Source organism: Chelon labrosus, assembly GCF_963514085.1.
Source record: "Chelon labrosus genome assembly, chromosome: 3".
NCBI classification, from domain to species: Eukaryota; Metazoa; Chordata; class Actinopteri; order Mugiliformes; family Mugilidae; genus Chelon; species Chelon labrosus.
In genome coordinates this window covers 8,096,246-8,118,657 of record NC_140339.1, presented here as the reverse complement: position 1 = coordinate 8,118,657, position 22,412 = coordinate 8,096,246, and the positions used below count along the sequence as shown (strand labels likewise).

At 41.7% G+C, this 22,412-nt stretch overlaps 2 protein-coding genes across 3 annotated transcripts; one reads left to right on the top strand and one right to left on the bottom strand.

Moving 5' to 3' along the window:
* Nucleotides 1-28: 28 nt before the first annotated feature.
* Nucleotides 29-5,718, bottom strand: LOC311485606 (AP-1 complex subunit sigma-2-like). Its single transcript, XM_084541133.1, has 5 exons — nucleotides 5,546-5,718; nucleotides 4,964-5,142; nucleotides 2,782-2,890; nucleotides 2,515-2,652; nucleotides 29-1,633 (listed from the first exon to the last, which is right to left on the bottom strand). The coding sequence occupies exons 2-5, from the start codon at nucleotides 5,140-5,142 to the stop codon at nucleotides 1,586-1,588; spliced, it is 474 nt and encodes a 157-aa protein (XP_084397259.1). The 5' UTR covers nucleotides 5,546-5,718; the 3' UTR covers nucleotides 29-1,585.
* A 1,643-nt stretch (nucleotides 5,719-7,361) lies between these two features.
* On the top strand, nucleotides 7,362-21,755 carry LOC311485607 (phosphorylase b kinase regulatory subunit alpha, liver isoform). Of its 2 annotated transcripts, XM_084541135.1 has the most exons (32): nucleotides 7,362-8,327; nucleotides 8,435-8,524; nucleotides 9,764-9,922; nucleotides 10,287-10,334; nucleotides 10,955-11,123; nucleotides 11,222-11,304; nucleotides 11,903-11,983; nucleotides 12,095-12,193; nucleotides 12,282-12,428; nucleotides 12,528-12,581; nucleotides 12,766-12,888; nucleotides 13,019-13,114; nucleotides 14,150-14,257; nucleotides 14,430-14,508; nucleotides 14,764-14,898; nucleotides 14,986-15,095; nucleotides 15,195-15,339; nucleotides 15,632-15,710; nucleotides 16,381-16,535; nucleotides 16,632-16,802; nucleotides 17,001-17,110; nucleotides 17,199-17,335; nucleotides 17,426-17,588; nucleotides 18,195-18,274; nucleotides 18,372-18,450; nucleotides 18,530-18,659; nucleotides 18,742-18,843; nucleotides 19,038-19,156; nucleotides 19,682-19,735; nucleotides 19,984-20,217; nucleotides 20,296-20,496; nucleotides 20,580-21,755. In XM_084541135.1, the coding sequence occupies exons 2-32, from the start codon at nucleotides 8,447-8,449 to the stop codon at nucleotides 20,751-20,753; spliced, it is 3,702 nt and encodes a 1,233-aa protein (XP_084397261.1). In that variant the 5' UTR covers nucleotides 7,362-8,327; nucleotides 8,435-8,446; the 3' UTR covers nucleotides 20,754-21,755. The 2 variants fall into 2 exon arrangements, with proteins under 2 accessions (XP_084397261.1, XP_084397260.1); XM_084541134.1 differs by having other exon boundaries at nucleotides 17,199-17,588.
* Nucleotides 21,756-22,412: the final 657 nt, after the last annotated feature.

Below are 22,412 nucleotides of genomic sequence, written 5' to 3'. Positions count from 1 at the left end.
ATTAAAATCAATATAAAACATCAACACGTGTTTTTTTTTTTTTTTTAATACATTTATTGTTAATAACTTTCAAATATAAGAAAACAAAGTGTTGGCAGTGTTTGATACAAAAAGGACTTCTTTTTTTTTTTTTGCACAAATCAAAGATGAACCAGATCCATAATTACCTTATGAATGTTCAACAAATACAGTTGTGGTCTTGAGAATGAAGTTTAAAAAAAAAAAAAAAAAAAGTGACTGCCATACAGTTTGAGATGTGGCTCATTTCCCTGCGTCTCACAGGCGAGTGAACAGTGTTGCGTGTTAATGATGTACCCTCATGTGCGACGTCCATTCTCTTTTTGTTCCTGCTCCGTAAACAAACTGGTGATAGACCTGTCTTTAAGTGGGCTGGAGTAATGACATAACACTGGTATATTCTGACCAAATAACTTCTACATACATTTATGGTCAAACTACTTATCCCTTTTCTTTACTATAGACACCACTGAGAGGGTAAAACACAGTGTTCTTTGGTCATATGTTAGTTTTATAATACATAAAAGTGTTTTTTTTTTGTTGTTTTTTTTATTTGGAGTCACAATTCTATCCTGACTTAAGACTAAGAGAGGGCCTGATGTAATATTTATTTGATTACAACTTCTCTATTTTATGTTTTTATGAGGGAAAAAATATGTCAGTAGGAAAGAAAACAGATAACAAAGACAGCTACCACTTACATAACATACTGTATACACCGATAATGATTATGGGTTAATACTGAATAGTTGTGTTCAATTGACCCATGTAAGAGTGATTGTAACAGTGTCAGTGATTCTCTCTCATGTATTACCATTACACTTGAATTAACCATAAAAAAAAAAAAGATCATTAAGTAACACTGGTCTGTAGGTATTTCTAAAATCCTCAAAGGCTTTTGTTTGCGATATCCTCAATAATAGTAATAAAAAAAGATATGTCTTTGCTCAATCTATATGTAAACCAAACAAAAAGCTTATTTGTAACACTGTTTCCAGAATTTAATATTTACAAAGTAAATCATGCATTCGGAATTTGCAAGAAGCTGGGTGTTTCTGTGCAGTAGACACTATTTTTTTTTTTTCCATCCAGAAGATGGGGGAGTCTGAGGAATCTGGAAATATATTCAGATCAGCTGGAGTATTTCACAGAGCTACTAGGTGTGATGGTAACACACGAGATGCACCAACTGCAGCTGCAACAGCACCTTTAAAAATACTTCAAGCCAGACAGCGCGTACGATTCTGCGATCAATGAAGACGAGTGATGATAATAAGATGCTGGAGTTTCCATGTTGGTGCTACATTATTGTCCTGTGGCGTTTTAAGAAGTTGGGAGGACTGTGCGGAATACAGTGAGGGGAGCTTGTACACAGGAGACACATTAAAACCACAGTTGGCACCACACTGAACAGACGAAACAGGAGAGTACATTACACACAAGTACAGTACATGGATGGTGTCATATACATACAACACTGACACAGTGAACAGGAGAAGACAGGATGGACACGTGGAGGTTGCCAGATCTGTGTCTGGGAGAAAGAACGCGGCAGCAGCGTGATGATCTATGTCAGTCCAATTTCTTCTAAAACACTCCGTGGTGCCTCGGCCTCCTGCAGAAGAAGAAAGCAAAGACAGTGTTCCTTAAAGTCACGCTGTTCATCCGTCATGCAGTTTGTAGCAAATGTGCCTCCTGAAATATCTTATTAAATAGGACATGAGTCATGATTGCAAGTTGCTAAATGTGTGACGGGAACGGGAGGCCTTTGCAGCAAGTTAAACCTTTCACAGACGTGCACGGTCAGCTGTGCTTTTGTCACAATAGTACTGCGTGCTTTGCTAAAAATAAATCATCGAGAACTGAATCTGTCGAGCGCAGATGAATACACCCAGACTTCAACGTAAACATGCAGGGCAGCATTGCTTTAGCGCACTGGCACAAGAGCGAGAGAGGGAGAGAGAGCGGTATTAATCGAGCACTGCAGGCTGAAAATAAAAAGGTGACAGCAGGTGCAGATGGTCGTAAGGTGGAAAAAGCAATGCATCAACATCTTACAATACTCCTGCCTGGGTCAAAACTTGAATCGCTGAGTGAAATGAATTCTATACTTACAAGATTAAGTCAAGTCGGCAAAGATTTTGGTAATCTGCGTCATTTACATTATTTTTTTTTTAAGCAAATGTGCAATAAACACTTCGTTCTTGCTTTGCAGATGTAAACTTTTGCTCCCCATTTTTATTTAACATAACAGTAAATTTAATATTTTTGGGGTCTGGACCATTGGTTGAACAGCATATGTTAAGTGACGTTTCATTTTCAGCTCTGGAAGCTCAAGACTGAGGCATTTTTGGACATATTTGAGCGAGTCATTGGCAGGTTAATCAATCCTCTGGAGTAATCATTAGTTATCACCTTACTCCTGGTCCGTTTCATCTGACAGAGGTTAGCCTAATAAACGAGTTAAACTATCTGCTGAAGAACAATCCAAGTTACCTCTTGCAGCAGGTCTGCCTGCTCGATGGCCTTCAGCACATTCTTCTTGGACGTCTCCTGGGCCTCTCCACCCAGCAGGAACTCATCCAGGATAAAGTAGGCCTTCTCGAAGTTGAAGATAATATCCAGCTCGCACACCTGCCAGGCCACGACACAACAAAGAACAGCAGATCAGAGAAAATACTTTGCAGGAATCCAAGCAAACCCCCCTGCCCCCACACACACACTCCATCAGCATGATTTACGAGTGACCTTTCCGAGACTTACGCTGCCAAAATATTTGTCCAGCAGCTCCACGTATCTGTGGATGATCTCCAAGGTAATCAGCTCATTATCTTGATCCTCCACGGCACAGCAGAAATACAGGCTTGCATATCTGATACATAAAGAAAGCAGACAAGCATCAAATCAATATTACTGACATAGGCGGCGAGAAATAATTATCACCGTTCCTGTGCAGGTTTATTAATGTCAATAATAACTATGATGTGTTATTTAAACAACTTCAACTGTATTCTAAAGACCCTCTACTGTACATAAGTATAACCATGTCAGAGAATGCCTCTTTCAGTGCTGCAGCACTGTGACACTATGTTCTGGCTGTATTGCTGTTTGTTTTTTGTGTGTGCTTTTATGACTCAGCACTCATATGTTCAGGAGAAAAAAATAAATCAAGCTTTCTTTACATATTTCTAACGCTGTCCTCCATTGTTCAGCCGTTATTATTTGAGAGGGGGTGTTTCTGGCTTTCATAACTCACCAGAAGGTGAGATCTAAATGCCAGAAATCTCATTGCTCGACAAAATAGTTACTGAATCACCGGCTCCTGTGAACAACCCCAACACACCAGCATAGATGCAGAGGAGAAATAACAAACATTAACACATACTAATACTAAGATCATATTAACACATAAGAAATTGTACGACATCTGCAATCTTTAGAGGACTGAAATATTTAAAGGTTTGAAAGTCTTAACTCAAGTTTCTCATATTATCCTGTTCCATGTCAGAGAATTCAATATTCAAAGTGTCTCCCCCATGGTCTCCTTTTACGATGTAATAAATGTTTCAGACCTCCTCCGTGACAACTGGAGCTACTCCATCTGCTGATGAGATGCAGATTTAAATGAACTCTCTGTTGAGAGTGAAGCAACTACTTTTGAGGAGAGAATTCATTTTAACGCTCGACACACTGAAGGCAGCGATATCTCACTAGAAGCAACTGGTCTCCAGCCTTTTTGCTGGATCGACTTGATTTTGACAAATTGATCTTGACAACATAAACTATTAAGATGACGCGGAAACAATTGAGCACATATGGTTGAATGCTTGGAAAATGCAGTCCTCTTCCACCAACTCTCGAAGAGGACTTTGTTGGAAAAGCCTGATACGATAGTTCACCAGTCCAAAACACAAATCGAACCGAACTGGTACTTAACTCTGATCACGGACACGTTTCCTAGCCATGGGATAGAAAGGTGTCTGCAATTATCTCAAAAACCATGCATCAGCACATCCCATGGAGATTCACACCTCTCTATCTTGGACGAATACCTGATGGGTTAAGTTAAAATGATCCTTGGCTCGTAAAGATTTATTTCCCAGCGAGTAAAAGTAGTCAACGGGACAAATATTATTTCTGTGGAGCCTTTTGTTTTCTTTTGGTTGTCTTAAATGATGCTCGGCAGATCATCCTCTGACCTTTGTTCTGTTTTTGGCACCTGTCCGTTTGTCCTGTTTTGTGTTAAACAAAAGATAAGTCTATAAGGTGTCTCTGCTGCATGTCTGTCCGAGTTTAACCTTTGTATTATCATCCGTGTCAAATTTGAGCCTTCTTGAATGTTTCTTTATCACATAATTTGATGCAAGTGTGGTTGTAGAGCATCAACAAGCATAGAGTCCACCCCCAACACGGACTGCTCACACTCCTAACATCATGCCGGAGGTACAGGAGGGTGAAATGTAGGACTTCGAGTCTGCAGAAGTCCCTTTTTCCCTGCTGCCATCAGACTCCTAAACAGCTGACAGGAGTCTAGATTCATTGACTAAAATCATGGACTAATACAATGCACTGTTCACTTTTTCAGTCCCTGTTTACATTGCCATTTGCACTAGATATTTGATATTTCTGTTTTATATATATATCTTTCTATATTCTATTTCCAAGATTTTTTATACTGATAGGGATTTGGGTGGACGGCAAAAGAAGAATTTCATCGCACAGGGAAACATGTTTCCACACTGTGCACATTGATTCTACAAAATGTGCACAACAGATGATACATTATATTTTAGGTTTTATAAATAATCACACAGACCGGGTCATTTTTGATCCTGGAGGACAATACGCATGGCTGTAAAAATCCAAATATGAGCGCATAAATGTCACCAGGGATGGACAAATTGAGGGACAGTCTTTATGCTTGTTTTAGTCAACTGTATCGTACCTTTTGTACACAATCTTGAGGTCCCTCCACTCCAAGAAGCTGCACATCTTGGGCTTCCTGGCCAGTATGGTCTGGACCAGGTCCCTGGAGATCTTCTTCCTCTCTTTGTCAGACAGAGGGACATACCACTTCTGTAGCCGCAGCTTTCCCTGCCGGCTGAACAACAGCATGAACTGCATCTAGAGGAGGGGAGTTCAATTAAGTTAGCCACGGTTTAGATGAGGAAGACATAAACTAGAAAATAGAAGCGTTAAAAATAAACAAGAAGAGGTGTAGGAAACAGGCTAGTGGTGGAGGGACGCAGGAGTAACTAGATTTATTAAAACAATGACAAGAAACGCCCGAATATCAAATACATTATTAATGAGGATAACACAACCCAACCCCGTGGTCTAATTTACTGTGAATTTGTTAAATTGTACGTGCAAGAGGCTTCAGCACAAAGTTTCATTAGCTTATGTTAGCTAACCTTGCTAAACGGCCACATATTAACATAAACAACACGTTACGCGTAATTTTGCGCCCCCTCCTGCGACGCTTATCTAGCTACAGCAGGTACGGGAAGTAAACACGACTCCTTACCTTCGACCGGGTCTACGAGATAGTCACTGGGACGACTGGTTCACTTCGGTGAATTCAAGCCAGACTCATAACCAAAGAGAGCGAACAGATACTTGTGTGTTTCTGCAGGGTTAACTCCTTACCCAGCTTGATGCTAAACTAGCTAGCGGATGGTGGGTTGCTGGTGAGACAGCGATTAAGAGAGCGCAGCTGTGATTGGCCGGGGAAGCCGCGGCTGTGGGATCTGATTGGCTAAAAGGTTCCGTTATTCGTTACGTGTGTGCCCAGCAAACTGCCATGACTTCCTGTGGAAAGAAAGTTTCCTCATTCAGTTGTTTCACTTCTCCTTTATTTAGTAATAATTTGGAAACAATCACAACCTATCAACTCTAGTGACTCTTTTCTACATAAAGACATGCAGGTGAAAAAAATGCATACATTTTAATGAAGTTTAACGGGTTTTAGCGAAAATAATATCACGAGTTTATAGACTACAGTGGTAAAATGCTACACATAAATAAATAAATATTAGAAATCAGTGTTTTTATTTTTTTTGCAAAGCATATTCTATTACTTATGATAATTTAAGCAAACTTTTTTGTTGTGTGTTTTTGCTGAAGTAAGATTTTTAGTACATAACATAACATAACAGTAAATCATGTTCTTTGATTTCTCCAGTGCTTTTAACACCTTTCAGCCCTTTCTGATGAGTGAGAAGGGTGAGTCAGGATGGGTGTCAGTTCCTCCACTGTCTCCTGGATTGCTGATTACTTGTCTGACAGGCCCCAGTTTGTGCGGCTCGGGGGGGCTCCCTGTCCGATACTGTCATCAGTAATGTGCTGGCACCACAGGGGACTGTCCTGTCCCCATTTCTGTTCACTCTTTACACCTCTGATTTCCAGTACAACTCTGGGTCCTGCCACCTGCAGAAGATCTCTGATGATTCTGCAGTGGTTGGGTGTATTAGAGATGGACAGGAGGTGGATTATAGGACACTGATCGGAGACTTTGTTGGGTGGTTCCAGGCAAACCACCTACTCCTGTATGTGGACAAGACCAAGGAGCTGGTCATTGACTTCAGGAGGAAGAGGACACCAGCAGAGCCCATCACCATCCAGGGCCTGGAGGTGGAAGTATTGGACCAATATAAGTACCTGGGAGTCCACAACAGTGATGCTGTATACAAGAACTGCCTGAATAGACTCTTCTTCCTGAGGAAGCTTAGGTCTTTCAATGTTTGCAGCAAACTACTGGAGACTTTCTACCAGTCTGTTGTTGCGAGCGCCCTGTACTTTGCTGTGGTTTGTTGGGGCAGCAGCACCAGCAAAAAAGGACATAAGTAGGATCGACAAATTGATCCGAAAGGCTGGTCATGTAATTGTCAGTGAGTTGGAGACGTTTGTCTCAGTGAGGGACATGAAGACACTGGACACAAACTTCTCTCCATAATGTACAATCGAACTCATCCACTACACCAGACAACAGAGGGGCAATACAGGACTTCTTTCATACCATTCTCAGTCCAGCTGTATAACAACTCACCTTTCTGCAACAGATAATTACATGTTATTCATGTTCATGGACACTATTGCACCTTACTATCATTACTATGTATATAATATATATTCTTCCATCTCTATTTCTTGTACATATGTTCATATGCTAATTCTATACATTTTTGCTTATAGATGGAAATGTAAGACATGCAATCAGCTGCAGGCTGTATATGTTTTTATGGGTTTATGTCAATTTGCTTTTTCATTTTAATAGCATATTAATATATTGATGATAAGGAACATATGATGAGGAACAAAGAAAATATCCAAGTCATATGCAGAAGTACAATGTCTAAGGTTCTCTTATTTTACTTGAAATTTCCTTCTAAACTGTCCTCCATGCTGGACAATGAGTCCCACCCCCTGCATGGTGACCTGACAGCACTGAGGAGCAGCCTCAGTGACAGACTGCTCCACCTTCGATGTGTCAAGGAAAGATACAGAAGGTCTTTCCTTCCTGCTGCTGTTAGGCTCCACAATGAGCACTCCTAATATGTGCAATATTATTACGCCACAAGGTGTAATAACTTTATAACCCAGCTACACCAGTCTGTGCAATCTCTGATTATTCAACCTGTGCAGTCTCTGCCCTTTCTGTATGCTGTTGCAAACTGCAATTTCCACATTGTGGGACAAATAAAGGTTTTCCTTACTCTTATTCTTATTCTTATGCATCATGCATATAAAATACAATGCCCCACCTACCTAGCATTATATAAATTTAATAGAATTATAGTCCAGTGTTGTTCATAAATACTTCCAACACTGCTGTTTTTATATATTTATTTTTACTCCTCTGTTCATTTTCTCTGCTGCTTATACACTCTTTAAGCACTACATTTGTATGTAAAAGTCTGCATAAATAAATTTGTTCATTGAAACCAGAGAGAAGGGAGAATAAGAGGTAGTTTGGCGCCCCCTGTGGTCTGTTACAGGAACATACAGGAACATAATGAATTTTTTTATCAGGATGCATGTACAGTTCCTGACATACCCCCTCTGCTCTTCAGTCTCATTGCGAAACCTCTCGTATTGTCATATGACAGCTTTAACTCCACACATCAAGCACGTTGACTGGGACGTTTGACCGCGAGTGTGTCTGGATACAGACTGCCAGCTTAATGTTTAATAGTTGTTGTCGTCAACAACAGCTGGATGCTACTCAGCTAACCGAGCTTTAGCCGAGCAGCCTCTGCAGAGAGATTTAAGTCGCCGCTGCAGGACTAAGAAGGATGGGTCGCTGCTCGGTAAGTTACCTCGTGTGTTTTTAGCATAAAGTCGCCTTGACAGAAAGGTAAATATCAAAGCTTGAAGGATCCACACGTTGAGACATAACGTATGTGTGTGTGTGCAGTAATCAGAGAGGATGAGGAGCCGCAGCAACTCAGGAGTGAGGCTGGACGGCTATGCCAGGCTGGTCCAAGAGACTATCCTGTGTCATCAGGTGAGTGCAGACCATGCAGCCATGCAGAGAGCTTGCATCTGATACTTCTGTGAAAGAAAATAAAGCTCCTTCACTCAAAATATTACTATATCAAATCTGCATAAAACGTCTGCCAAAAACCTGATGTTTTATGCAGATTTGATTAAGATCCAAAAGTAAAAGCAGTTATCATGCAGCATTATCCATTTCAGAATAATATACTTTGATTAGACTTATTGATGCATTAACATGTACATATTATTATTACCATGCAAGTATACATTATTTTTGGGAATGTCAAGCAGTCACAGGCAAATGAGCCAAACCTACAATCCAGATTATGCTATGGACTTCTTAAAGTCAAGGGAATTTAATTTTTTCCATAACAATATGCAAATACCGTCTCTGACACAGGAACTTCCAGCTTATTTTGCTTTAGAGGAGATTAACTGATATCGTTAACGCAAGTAACATTAACCATCACTGGAGCACTGATAGTGGAGGGAACCTCAAATATCCACATCCAAAATATAGTGAAGTTAAAGCGTAAAGGAACATTAAATGTGAATATGCAAAAAAACTCAAATTTTACTTAAGTAAATGTGCTTGTGTATTCGTACGTACTTACTGTCCGCCACTGCACTGGCATGTACGGACATGTCAGCCCGTATGTAGTATTGCAAATCCTTTGTTTTCTCCTCCAGAAGCAAGGTAGATGTGCAGGTCAAAGTTCAACCAGAGCGCGCTGCATAGAAACAAACACAGCATGAGCAAAGTTCAGGCCCTGGAACAGGCTGAGGACCGGGAAGCTATGCACCTTTATCTAGCAGCTCTTCAGTTTACACTGAGGCACGGTCAACAGCTGTCCGAGTTAAAATTGACACAGAGGGTACACAGCTGATAGAAAAACGTGTCCTCTTTCCACTCCATATTCCACTGGGAATTTAAGATTTGGCATTTGAACTATTTTCTGATGGTTTTACAGACAAACTTAATTAATCAAATGAATAATAATTGGTGGAATTGATTCTTAAAAGAAAGAATAGTAATGACAGTCTGCCTGAAAGGCAAAGCCCAGGTCACATGAGACACAATCTATTTAAGTTATGATCCTTTATATCTAATGCCTGACCTTCTCTCTGTAAATGATGGCAGCTGGCCTGTTTATATAGAAGTGGTGGAGAAGGAGGGGGAGGAAATCAAGTAATGTCAGGGGCACATGTTTATTGTAAATGAAACCCTTGTGCGATTTTGTTTCAGAACCCAGTAACTGGACTTCTCCCTGCCAGCGCCCAGAAGAAGGATGCCTGGGTGAGGGATAATGTGTACAGCGTCCTGGCTGTGTGGGCGCTGGGCATGGCCTACCGCAAGAATGCAGACCGCGATGAAGACAAGGCCAAGGCCTACGAACTGGAGCAGGTGTGTTTGCGACGGGAAGAGTGAGAGAGGGTTAATGTGTAGACCGGTGCCTGTTTGTTCTAGTAGTCATGACGGGAGAAAAACTTTATGTGTCACATTATCACTGGGTTAGTCTATATAAATGTAGACTACATTTAAATTATTATTATATTATTATTAAAAACACACTGTCTTATTCAGCAATAAAAGTGGTTGTTGCACTAGATTTGATCATTTACTTACACAATAAATACTTCAAATATACCACTGTACACATGGATATAGTGGAAATAAATAGCCATGTTATCATTTGTATTCCCTGTTAATCTCCTAGAAACAGAAAGTTTTTCTGTTTTATGACGAATCTGTTGTTATTTGTCGGCAGAGCGTGGTGAAGCTGATGCAGGGACTTCTGCAGTGCATGATGAGACAGGTGAGACACACCTGTGCTTGCAAATACGATTCACATGTGCGCTTGTGTTTGCACGTGTAAACATCACAATCTGGTAGAAAATCTGATAAGCCTGTGCTCAGGTTCTGAGAAGCCACTGTGAGTTATTTGAAGCACTGTAGTTTTTAAATACACCCAGTTTCCTGACCACAGTTTGACACTATCTGCACAGGGGTGCTAACTCTTGCAGATAGTGTCAGAAAAACAGACTAACCAATGAATAACAATATGTTGGGGATCAGTCTCATAGTTTGCTGCATTTCCTGATTTATATTACTGTAATTTAAGTTCAGCTTAACTTTATGATCCCCAATGAGAAGTTTGTCTTGTAGCTAGGTAAAATATAAAATGCTGAAAAACGTGCAGAAAATATGTTAAAAAAAATACCTGAACATGTACACATCACTTGACAATATACAACCTAAAGTGTGCTTGGTTGTCACAATTCATTTCACCGATCAAATGGTTAAAAAACACGGGTTAGTTTCAGTCCTAGCCAAAGTTCATGTGCTGTTGAGTTTCATCCCTTTTCCTTCATTTTTGCTGTAAGCTCTTAGTGGTTTTCATGCTAATCTCGACACTATTTGGTCACCTGCCTTCAGGTGGCCAAGGTGGAGAAGTTCAAACACACCCAGAGCACAAAGGACTGCCTGCACGCCAAATACGACACCCCCACCTGTGCCACGGTGGTCAGGGACGACCAGTGGGGGCATCTCCAGGTGGACGCCACCTCCATTTACCTGCTGATGCTGGCGCAGATGACGGCTTCGGGTAAAGTAGTGGTGTTCACTGTTAATTAATTGCCTTTTTTGTGCCCTTGTGTTCTCACAGTGAATAATTTAAGAACGTGCTGTTTCCCTTTATTAAAGGTCTTCGTATCATCTCAAACTTGGACGAGGTAGCTTTTATCCAAAACTTGGTCTTCTACATAGAAGCTGCCTACAAAGTGGCGGTGAGTAACATATTCAGAGGTTTGGCTGGGAGGGTGCGCTCTATAGAGAAAGAGGAAAATATAGGTTGACATATGCACCGATCAGCCACAACGTTAAAACCACTGACATGAGAATTAAATAACATTGACCATCTTGTGACAATACAATGTTCTGCTGGGAAACTTTTGGACCTGGCATTCATTCATATGGATGTTACTTAGACATGTAGCAGCCCATAGCAACGGCACTCCTTGATGGCAGCAGCCATCCTGACACAGGTACACACAGAGAAACAGTTTAGGAACAACTCAAAAAAACATGAAAAACAGCACAAGGTGTTGACCTGGCCTCCAAATTCACTAGATCCCAAACTGATCAAGTATCTGTGGGATGCACTGGAACAAGCCTGACCCACAGAGGCCCCTCCCCTCAACCCATGGGATCCAAAGGCCCCCACTAACTAGTGGAACTTGCAAAGTGTGTGCATCATCTACTACTAGTGCAGCTCATCTTCTTTTGGCTGGACAGAATTTGTCATAATGTAGGGTCTAGGTTTTGGTGCAATGCTAAATCCAGTCCAGTAAGAAATGCCATGACCTTTTTATTGTTCCCCTGTAGGATTATGGGATGTGGGAGCGAGGTGACAAGACCAACCAGGGCATCCCTGAGCTCAATGGCAGCTCTGTAGGAATGGCCAAGGTACAAGAGACAGATTTTATTATTGCCAGCCTGTACTAAAGACCAAAAACTGTGTAGTGGTGCATGGAAATATAAATTAACTGGTGTTTGTGTTGGGGTGTCGTGTTGCAGGCAGCGCTTGAGGCCATAGATGAGCTGGATCTGTTTGGCGCTCACGGAGGGCCCAAGTCAGTCATCCATGTTTTGCCCGATGAAGTGGAACACTGTCAGGTAGTGTTGACTTTGCCTCCAGGTTTTATCTGAGCGCGTCGTCTGCTCATTCTTCTCCTGCTCAGCCTGTCTGTGTGTTCCCCTTCAGTCCATCCTGTGCTCCGTGCTGCCCAGAGCTTCAACCTCAAAGGAGATAGATGCCGGTCTTCTGTCTGTCATCTCCTTCCCTGCTTTTGCTGTGGAGGATGCTGACCTGGTGGCCATCACCAAGTCAGAAATAATAAGCAAACTGCAGGTATAAGCTTGAGCAATGAAACTATATGCAGTTTAGTATTGTAATTGTATACTAGCTGCGTGTACTAAAGTCTTCGGTTTATTTATTTATTAATTTCAGGGCCGCTATGGTTGCTGCCGCTTCATCAGGGATGGATATTGTTGTCCTAAAGAGGTAAACTATTATACACATTAAAGATATAAATGCTTTAATTTATAATGTATTTACATTCTGCAGGTAACATGCAGCAGGCACACAGAAAAATATTAAATAACGTAAATTTACAATGAATGAACTGCCAGAAGAAGTGCAATATTTGAGGAGATATTATTTGTTTTATTGTATTGTGTATCACTAGGACCCATCTCGGCTGCACTATGATCCTGCAGAGCTCAAGCTGTTTGAGAATATTGAATGTGAGTGGCCTGTGTTCTGGACTTATCTCATCCTGGATGGTATCTTTTCCGGTGATCTAGTGCAGGTAATCACACCGAACACCAAACACATGCTACATATGCTGATTCCTGCTGTATTTATACATTCCCAAAGTCCCTTTAAACGTCTTGTGGTGTAGATGAAGTATAAAAGAAGTGACTGTGTGCTTTGCGCAGGTTCAGGAGTACCGGGAAGCGCTGGATGAAGTTTTGATCCGAGGGAAGAACGGCATCAAACTAGTGCCTGAACTTTACGCTGTTACACTTGACAAGGTATCCCACCTCCAAAGATAGGACAAAATACAGCATGTCCACCTTTAGTAATAATAATAATAAGCTGCATGGCCTAATAAAACACACCAGTCTGTAGAAACTTCATGAAAGAGATAAGATGAAGTTTTCAGTAGTCTGAAGTAGTCATAGAGCATTTATTTGTCTGTCAAAAAGCCTAACAGTCATGGAATAGTTTTTATATATTCTTACAGAGCTACATGTACACTCATAGAACTGAGATTATGTTCAGTAACTACTATTTTTTTTTTTTTTTTTACATCTATTTGATGTTTAATGGCTAGTATTTGGCTCTTGCATTCTGAGCTTCACTGATTAGTGCTAACTAGCAAAATTTTGCATGCTAGCAATTCATTCATTGTACTCATATCACGTACAAATCAGGTGGACACAAATGGAGAAGTCAGGGATCAGGCAGGCTCTGAGGTTGTTTAATCAAATGCAGGATCAAAACCAGAAATTCAGGAATCAGGCTAAGGTGCAGAGGTCCGACAGGCAAAAACTCAGGTAATGTAGAATAGCTAAAGTCACAACAAGAAATCACTCGAAGAAGATACTAGCTGAAACGCTTAAGGTAAACCTACAAGACAATCTGGCACAGGAGGAATGGGGAACACAGCTTAAATACACGAGGGAGAGGGAGACAACGAGACACAGATGAAACACATGAGCGCGGGGAAGGCATTCACAGACAGAACTAGACAGGAAGACAGACTTCAACAGACTCAGACTACAAAATAAAACAGGAAGTGACAAAAAAAGACACAAAACTGAACTAAAAAATAACAGACACTACGTGGTCCTGACAATTTAATTCATTTTCCTGAGCGCGTCCCACTGCTTCCACTATGCTCTGAGTATACAAGTGGATGAGTTCAATGCACATAACAAATTCCTTGTGTGTGCACTTGCCCGCAAAAGAAGATTTACAATTTACCTGTTGTTGCAGGGATCAGACTAAAAGTGTTAATTTGTGTCTGCGCCTATATTTGAAAATACACATTTTGCTTCTTACAGGTGGAGGAGGAGTACAGCAATCCTCACTCAGTGGATAGAGTGGCCATGGGGCAGCTGCCACACATGTGGGGACAGTCTCTCTACATCTTGGGCTGTCTGCTGGCTGAGGTAGTGACTGCATCCTCTACTACACCACCTTAAAAGTTAGCTAGGAATGCATGCAACAAATAAGCAATAATGCTACGCTGTTACAAGGTATCCACAGAAGCCAACTTTATAAATGCTAAGATACAGTAACTGTAATAATTCTCCTTTTGCTTTGTTATTCTTTGCTTTTAAGGGTTTTTTGGCACCAGGAGAGATAGATCCTCTGAACAGGAGGTTCTCTACAAACTTCAAGCCAGATGTTGTGGTTCAAGGTTGGTGCAAGTTTGTGGCATTGATTCAAATCTGAGGAGAATGTGTGTGTTTATCAGAGGTCTTGCACAGCTTGTTGTGGCTAATCTTAAATCCAGGCTTTTGCTTCTTCATCCTCATTTATGCTCCAGTTCAGCTGCGTCTTCTTATTTAGTTTTGGAGGATACACACAGCTTAAAAATGTCCAGTATTTACGTCTGATGTTGTTCTTATAGAGGACAGGATATAATGTATTTCCTTTAATATGTGCTTGTCAGTTTGTGTTCTAGCCGAGTCGGAGGAAATCCAGGAGATGCTGAGCGATCTTGGGATTGTGGTTCAGACCATGTCAGAAGTTATGCCGATCAGGGTCATGCCTGCTCGCATCCTGAGCCACATCTATGTCAGACTGGGTAAACATAAAACTTTCCCTTAGTTAGTGTGTGTGTGTGTTTGTTTGTGTGTCATAACAAGATTAACGTCTTGTGTCACCGCCACAGGAAACTGCAAAAAACTGAACCTGAGCGGGAGGCCATACAGACACATTGGAGTCCTGGGAACATCCAAATTCTATGAGATCAGAAATCGCTCTTACATATTCACCCCTCAGGTAGAAATACTGGTCATAACTTTGACAACATACCTAGGTAGAGGGAGGCGGTGATGAACATCTCTGATTAATACCTGTTTTCTGTTCTGTTATCTTCAGTTTCTGGATCAGCACCATTTCTACCTGGCTCTGGACAACCAGATGATTGTGGAGATGTTACGGACGGAGCTGGCCTACCTCTCCTCTTGCTGGAGGACGATAGGACGTCCCACGCTCACCTTCCCCATCACCCGTAGCATGCTGGGTACTAATGCTCGATGTTCTTGCTTTCTGGCTGTCTTCAGTAACATATTCCTTGTATTTTTTCTACTGAGCACACTACAGAAATTACTCAAAACTTGTTTGAATGATTATATATTGGGATTGGGAACACTGATATTGATAATGTCTATTTTTACTCTAGAGCAGCTACAGACATCTTGCTCAAACCAAATGAGACATGATAAAGATGAAACTATTTCACCTAAAATGCACTCATGCATGTAAGTGTGATCTATACACCGTACATGACATTGATTTACTTTTTTAATTTCCAGTTGAAGATGGAGATGCGATTGATCCGTGTATCCTAGCAACGCTGAGGAAGCTACAGGATGGCTATTTTGCTGGAGCAAGGTTTGTTTCCATCGATTACATGGGACATAATACAACACACTGTACATGTGTTCAAATGTCTGTAACACAACGTACATTACTTCTTTCTATATATGTATACACCGATCAGCCACAACATTATGACCACTGACAGGAGAAGTAATTAACATTGACCATCTTGTGACAATACAATGTTCTGCTGGGAAACTTTTGGACCTGGCATTCATTCATGTGGGTGTTACTTAAACATGCACCACCCACCTAGACCAGACCAGGCACCCCCACCCCATAGCAATGACACTCCTTGATGGCAGCAGACATCCCCAGCAGGATGCAGCCTGACACAGACACACACACAAAAACATTTAGGAACCATTCAATACACATGAAGAACGGCACAAGGTGTTGACCTGGCCTCCAAATTCACTAGATCCCAAACTGATCAAGTATCTGTGGGATGATCCACAGAGGCCCCTCCCCTCAACCCATAGGACCCAAAGGCCCCCACTAACAACATTCTGTTGCCAGACACCACAGGACACCCTCAGAAGGTCCATGTCCATTCTCTGATGAGTCCCAACTGCTTTGTAGGCACAAGAGAGACCTACACGATATTAGGAAGTTGGAAGTCATAATGTTGTGGCTGATCTGTGTATGTGTTTTTGTGTATTTTTCCTGACTGTTACCACAGGGTGCAGATGTCAGACCTTTCCAGTGTCCAGACCACTTCTTTCCACACTCGCCTCACCTTCCTGGATGAAGAGAACGATGACGGCTTACTGGAGGATGAGGATGAAGAGGATGACGATGGCTATGGAGAGGAATATAATACCAGCGGGCCCTCAGGTAGTTAGATGAATGAAGTCTGCATACCTTTCAGTTATGTTTGCTTTTAATTAAGTAAACTGTACTTAACTGTGCTGTGTATATTTTTAACTCCAGAGGGATCTAAAGACATGTTTGACCAGTACCTCACCCAGCTCCTCCACAGCACCACCACCAAGTGCCATCTTCCTCCCATCCAGCGGGGGCAGCACCACGTCTTCAGTGCAGAACACACCACACGAGACATCCTGTCTCTTATGGCTCAGGTCCAGGGCCTGAACATACCCAGTGAGTTATTAAGAATGTAATGAATTATGAGGTTAGCGATAATAGATAAATGTTAAATAAAATATGCATTAAACAGTCTTCTACATACAGGGCACAATATATCATAAAGCATTAACCTTTTTTACATTTGTACATTTGCATTTAGTTGATTCATGTACAGTTAGAGATGTATTTTTTTAATTAATGTGTACATTTCAGAGTCTTCCATGTACCTACCTGTGACTCCAGTGATGAACAAACACCGCAAATCCCTCAACCTTCTTGAAGTTCCTCACCTTAGCCCTGTCGCACCTGCAAAGCAGCACAAGGTACGCGCAACAGAGCCTTGCAGCAGCAGCTTTGTTCCTCTTGTGACTTCGGTAAGCGCGTTTGTCTAATGTCGACATCCTTCACAAGCCCCACAGTGCTGCTGATCTGCACCTGCCTCGGGACTCTCAGGGCAACACAGACTTTGCATCGCTGGTGCGGCAGCTGAAGGAGTGCCCCACTCTGCAGGACCAGGCTGACATCCTCTACATTCTCTACGTTATGAAGTACGGACATAAGAGACAAAACTGCAGCACTCCAATGAGTAAAGTGTTTTGTGATTTCATGCCCTGTATTTTATTCTTATATAACTTTAGGGGAGCAGATTGGCAGGTGGAGTTGTCTGGCCCTGGGTACGGTGGGGTCAGTGTGCGGTCACTGTTGGAGGAGCTCTACGTGCAAGCTGGAGCCTGCAAGGAATGGGGACTCATTAGATATATCTCTGGTATACTACGCAAGAGGGTGGAGGTCCTCGCCGAGGTCAGTGATGACTCCTAATCCTTTTTATCAAAGCATATAACAGAGGCATCTCAGCATCTAGCTACTGTAGAATCAAACTAGTTTAAATTAAATAATTAATTAGTTTAAATAAATATTTTTTAATCTAATTGGGTTTGTCAGCTGACTGTACATAACCGTAGTCGTCTTAAATTTACATCTAGGGGAGAGACTGCACTGGCGCCAACGTCTGACCCAGAACAGAAACTGAAAAGTGTTGCAGAACATTTTGTTCTCTGTATTAACTAACTGATGTGGTCGGACTAATAATAATAATAATCTATGTCCACTCATGATAACCCCTACTTGACAGTGTTGTTTGTGATAAGGGTTGAAAGGATGTTGGCTGGGAGCAGGGGTTCGTCACATACTGAACTATATATCTCAACTAGACATTATATGTCCTTGCTTCGCTCATTAAAGACATACCGTTCCTAGCTAGAATACACATATTCAAATCTAAACCAAACTAATAGAATCCATCCTGATCTAAAGATTAACATCCTGTGTATAAAACCTGCCTAAAACCGAGAAGACATTGTGAGATTATTGTAATAATTTCATTCATGTGTTTTGTCTTTTCCTCAGGCCTGTACAGATCTGATTTCCCATCACAAGCAGCTGACTGTGGGTCTTCCACCTGAACCCAGAGAAAGAGTGATCACAGTGTAAGCTGTTGTTACTGGCGTAGCTGAAGATATATCATGCTCACAAGAAGTCTTTACTGAATTAATGAACACACAATAAACCAACTCTTTTTTTCAGACCACTTCCTCCTGAGGAGTTGAACACTCTTATTTATGAAGCCAGTGGACAAGACATCAGTATAGCTGTACTCACTCAGGTAAACCTGGAAGCTTTTGGACTCTTCATCCTTCGTCTGATAGCTGTGAATAGTGAATGTGAGTGTGTTTGTCGTACAGGAAATCATGGTGTACCTAGCCATGTACGTGCGCTCCCAGCCCGCTCTGTTTGGTGACATGCTTCGGCTCAGGATAGGGCTCATCATGCAAGTGATGGCCACCGAGCTGGCTCGCAGCCTGCACTGCTCTGGTAGGAAGAAAACACGCTAACACCTACGAGTATGCTCGTGTCTGCAAAGCTGAAAACTATGTGACGGCTTTGTTTTATTTAGGGGAGGAGGCATCTGAGAGCTTGATGAGCCTAAGTCCGTCCGGCATGAAGAACCTGCTGCATCACATCCTCAGTGGAAAAGAGTTTGGGGTGGAGAGAAGCAGTGAGTTTTTACCTTTTTGCATTGTTTTAAGCCACTTGCAGCATTGGTCCGCAATGTCAGTCTGCTCCAGACTGAAACCTTGTTTGGGTTTGGGGCTACACAGGAGAAGATAATTCAGAGGTTTGGAACCTGGCTACAGACGAAGTGTTTTATGGCTTTTTCTTTGTTTTTGTTTTTTTCTCTGTGCACATCAGTGCGTCCAATCCAGTCTACAGCCACAAGTCCTGCAATCTCTATCCATGAACTTGGCCACACAGGAGCAACCAAGACTGAACGCACAGGAATACACAAGCTGAAGAGTGAGATAAAACAGGTGGGAGGTTCGGATATTAAAACCACCAAACTAAATGAAAACTGTTGATCCTTTTCTAATCTATCTATCTATCTATCTATCTATCTATCTATCTATGGAATAACATTGTTCTTGCTTTTTATTGCAGTTGGATGACTCTCGGCCTGTCAGTGTGGGTTGGCTTTAATATTTAGCATGTCAGTGTTTCTAACCTCAGTCTAAACATCCACATCGGCGACTACATCCTTCTCATAAATCACTTGTTTCTGTTAACATTGTCCCATAGCTGCAGTGGCGTTCACGTAGCCGCATACAATAGGAGAACATGCTCGGGCTACTCGTCCATGTATCACACAGCAAACCGTCTCCGGAGAGCGTTTTCATATGAAGTAGCATGGTTTGTCTGTCGAATGTTCGAGCTTGCGATCAGTCGGTCTTTCTCACTAGCTGGTTTTTGCAGAGCTGGCTGCAGCATCAACATGTCTGCACTGTGAGAACCATGTGAATCATCTCAAGCTGTCATCTGTCATCCATATCCATGTGTAGATCTGCAGTGGCGGTCTTTCCTTCAGTAGCAATTTCACATCTCCTCGCTCCACGGTAAATTTCACCTCAACTGCTTCATATTAACTGACTTTGTCCTTCCTAGGTTTGCTGTTATCAGAAAGTACAGTGTGTATATGAGCAAAGTTATGCTGAAAGCATTTTTCATTCATATTTCATATTATATATTTTATGCAACTTGATTTATTTAGGACAAGGATACCATTATTTAGTCCTTTTTCATTTATTGACCATGTTCTTGGACATGGGTTGGCAAACCGTATCTTTCTGTTCGATCACCACAGCGCTGCAGCAGCCCCTCCACTCCCAGTGGAATGCTGTCCCCAGTGGGTCCTGGTTCAGTAGATGGACAGCTGCACTGGGAGGAGAGGCAAGGCCAGTGGCTGAGGAGACGCAGGCTGGATGGGGCCATCAACCGGGTACCGGTGGGTTTCTACCAGAAGGTCTGGAAGATCCTGCAGAAGTGCCACGGCCTGTCCATGGATGGATATGTGTTGCCCTCATCTACTACAAGAGAGGTAAGCAGCTTACAGACTTCCAGCTAAAGCAGGATATGTGTGCATGGATGTGTGTTTAATCTTGTGTTTTCTGTGTAGATGACAGAAGGAGAGATCAAGTTTGCGGTGCAGGTGGAGTCCGTCCTGAACCACGTCCCTCAGCCGGAGTACCGACAGCTGTTAGTGGAGACTGTGATGGTTCTGGGCCTAGTAGCTGACGTAGATGTGGACACCATTGGTGGCATTATCCACGTGGACCGCATCTTGCATTTGGCCAACGACATTTTCCTCTCTGACCAGGTACTACTACTGCAAAAGGATGAGTGATGGAAAGAGATTGTATATTTGTGCATGCTCACTCTGTTTTATGTCTGCATCTCCAGAAATCCCACGGGGCCAGTGATTATTTCCTTGAAAAGGACCCAGCGACCGGGATATGCAACTTTTTCTACGACAGCGCCCCTAGTGGCAGGTATGGCACCATGACCTATCTCTCCAAGGCAGTAATCACTTCCGTCCAGGACTTCCTGCCAAGCTCCAGCTGTCTCATGCAGTGAATAAGCAGATGGCCGTGCTGCTGAGAGACTCTCAACACCATCAAGAGACCTGGCCATCAACGGGCCCAATACAAGCAAAGCTTCAATTCATTCATGTGGCGCTTGTAAGTATTTACTCTTGAGTAAGTTCTCATGTACTGATGTAACATCATAGCCTTGGCAGCTCATGCAAACTGCAATATAAGAATTTATTTTGTCTTTGTGAGTCTGGACTGTGAAGTTATTTATTAAATGTAAACAAGCTGTTTAAATGCATGTTTGCATTTTATGTAAAACAATATTTAGAAGCTCTGTGTGCTCTTAGAGAAGAATTATGTGATAACAGTGATCTGGTTTATAACCAAGTCATATTTTATAATTCTGCCTATAACAGTCTAATATTAGAGAAAGCATTTCGATCATTTCTGCACAACAGATGTATTTGCCTCATCATAAACTTATAACTTTTCCTTTCTATTCTCTATCCTCTCTATTTTTTTGAATTCTATATTAAGTCTTTAGTAATCTAATTTATTTTTCTACTATAATGCCTGACCTTAATATATAGCAAAATAATAAAATCTACAATTTATACCCTCAACTTACTTTTCCATCACCAATGACCTTTTAACAAAATGTTGTCTCTGACATCTTCCAGGCTTTTTATGATCCGTGTCCATGATACAGAATCTTCCTTGTTGGAGTCTTGTGTTAATATTAATCTGTATGGGAACCAGAGTCAGACATTTATACGAATGCCAGTATGTTTTTGTGTTCTTGTGTCTATGTGTTGTGTGTTTTGTACCAGGAATGAAAATTAATATATTTGTGTGCGTATGAATTTCATGCTATGCTACCCATAGGTCCAGTCAACATTACCTCATGTTTGCTCATGTTTGTGTAGTGAAAATATCTGGGCTTGTTAGGCTTGGATTCTGGTTTAACACTGGTACATACAGTACAGACAGTATGGAGGATAGAAGATTTTCTATTTTGCCTTTAAGGTTTTAAGTGTGAAATAAAAAAAAGAAATGATCAACTTTTATGTAATGGTCTTCACATGGACATACACCGATCAGCCACAACATTAAAACCACTGACAGGAGAAGTAAATAACATCGACCATCTTGTGACAATTCTGATGGGAAACTTTTGAACCTGGCATTCATTCGTGTGGATGTTACTTAGACATGTAGCACCCACCTAGACCAGACCAGGCACCCCCACCCCATAGCAATGACACTCCTTGATGGCAGCAGCCATCCCCAGCAGGACGCAGCCTGACACAGGAACACATACAAAAACGGTTTTGAAGCAACTCAAAAAAACATGGAGAACAGCACAAGGTGTTGACCTGGCCTCCTAATTCACTAGATCCCAAACTGATCAAGTATCTGTGGGATGATCCACAGAGGCCCCTCCCCTCAAGTCATAGGACCCAAAGGACCCCACTAACAACATGAGTCACAACTGTTTTGGAGGCACAGAGGACACCTACACAATATTAGGAAGGTGGTCATAATGATATGCCTCCATTTTCAAGTGTGCAAATGTAAGTTAATGTCCCTTTTCTTATACTGGCTGTGGGTGTCTCTTTATAACAATCTTCATCTTTTTTTAGATTTCACTAGGGCTATCTCTGCAGAAATTTTGACTTTTCACAATAAGGAAAATAAAGTT

Excerpts from the sequence above, each read along its gene's own strand:
- LOC311485606 (XM_084541133.1), bottom strand. The coding sequence starts at position 5,142 with ATGCAGTTCATGCTGTTGTTCAGCCGGCAGGGAAAGCTGCGGCTACAG. Across the intron at positions 2,891-4,963 it reads CTCAAGATTGTGTACAAAAG|ATATGCAAGCCTGTATTTCT; the intron begins GTACGATACAGT and ends TTTATGTATCAG. Across the intron at positions 1,634-2,514 it reads AGGCAGACCTGCTGCAAGAG|GAGGCCGAGGCACCACGGAG; the intron begins GTAACTTGGATT and ends CTTCTTCTGCAG.
- LOC311485607 (XM_084541134.1), top strand. The coding sequence starts at position 8,447 with ATGAGGAGCCGCAGCAACTCAGGAGTGAGGCTGGACGGCTATGCCAGG. Across the intron at positions 12,582-12,765 it reads GATATTGTTGTCCTAAAGAG|GACCCATCTCGGCTGCACTA; the intron begins GTAAACTATTAT and ends GTGTATCACTAG. Across the intron at positions 20,218-20,295 it reads CCTCATCTACTACAAGAGAG|ATGACAGAAGGAGAGATCAA; the intron begins GTAAGCAGCTTA and ends TTTTCTGTGTAG.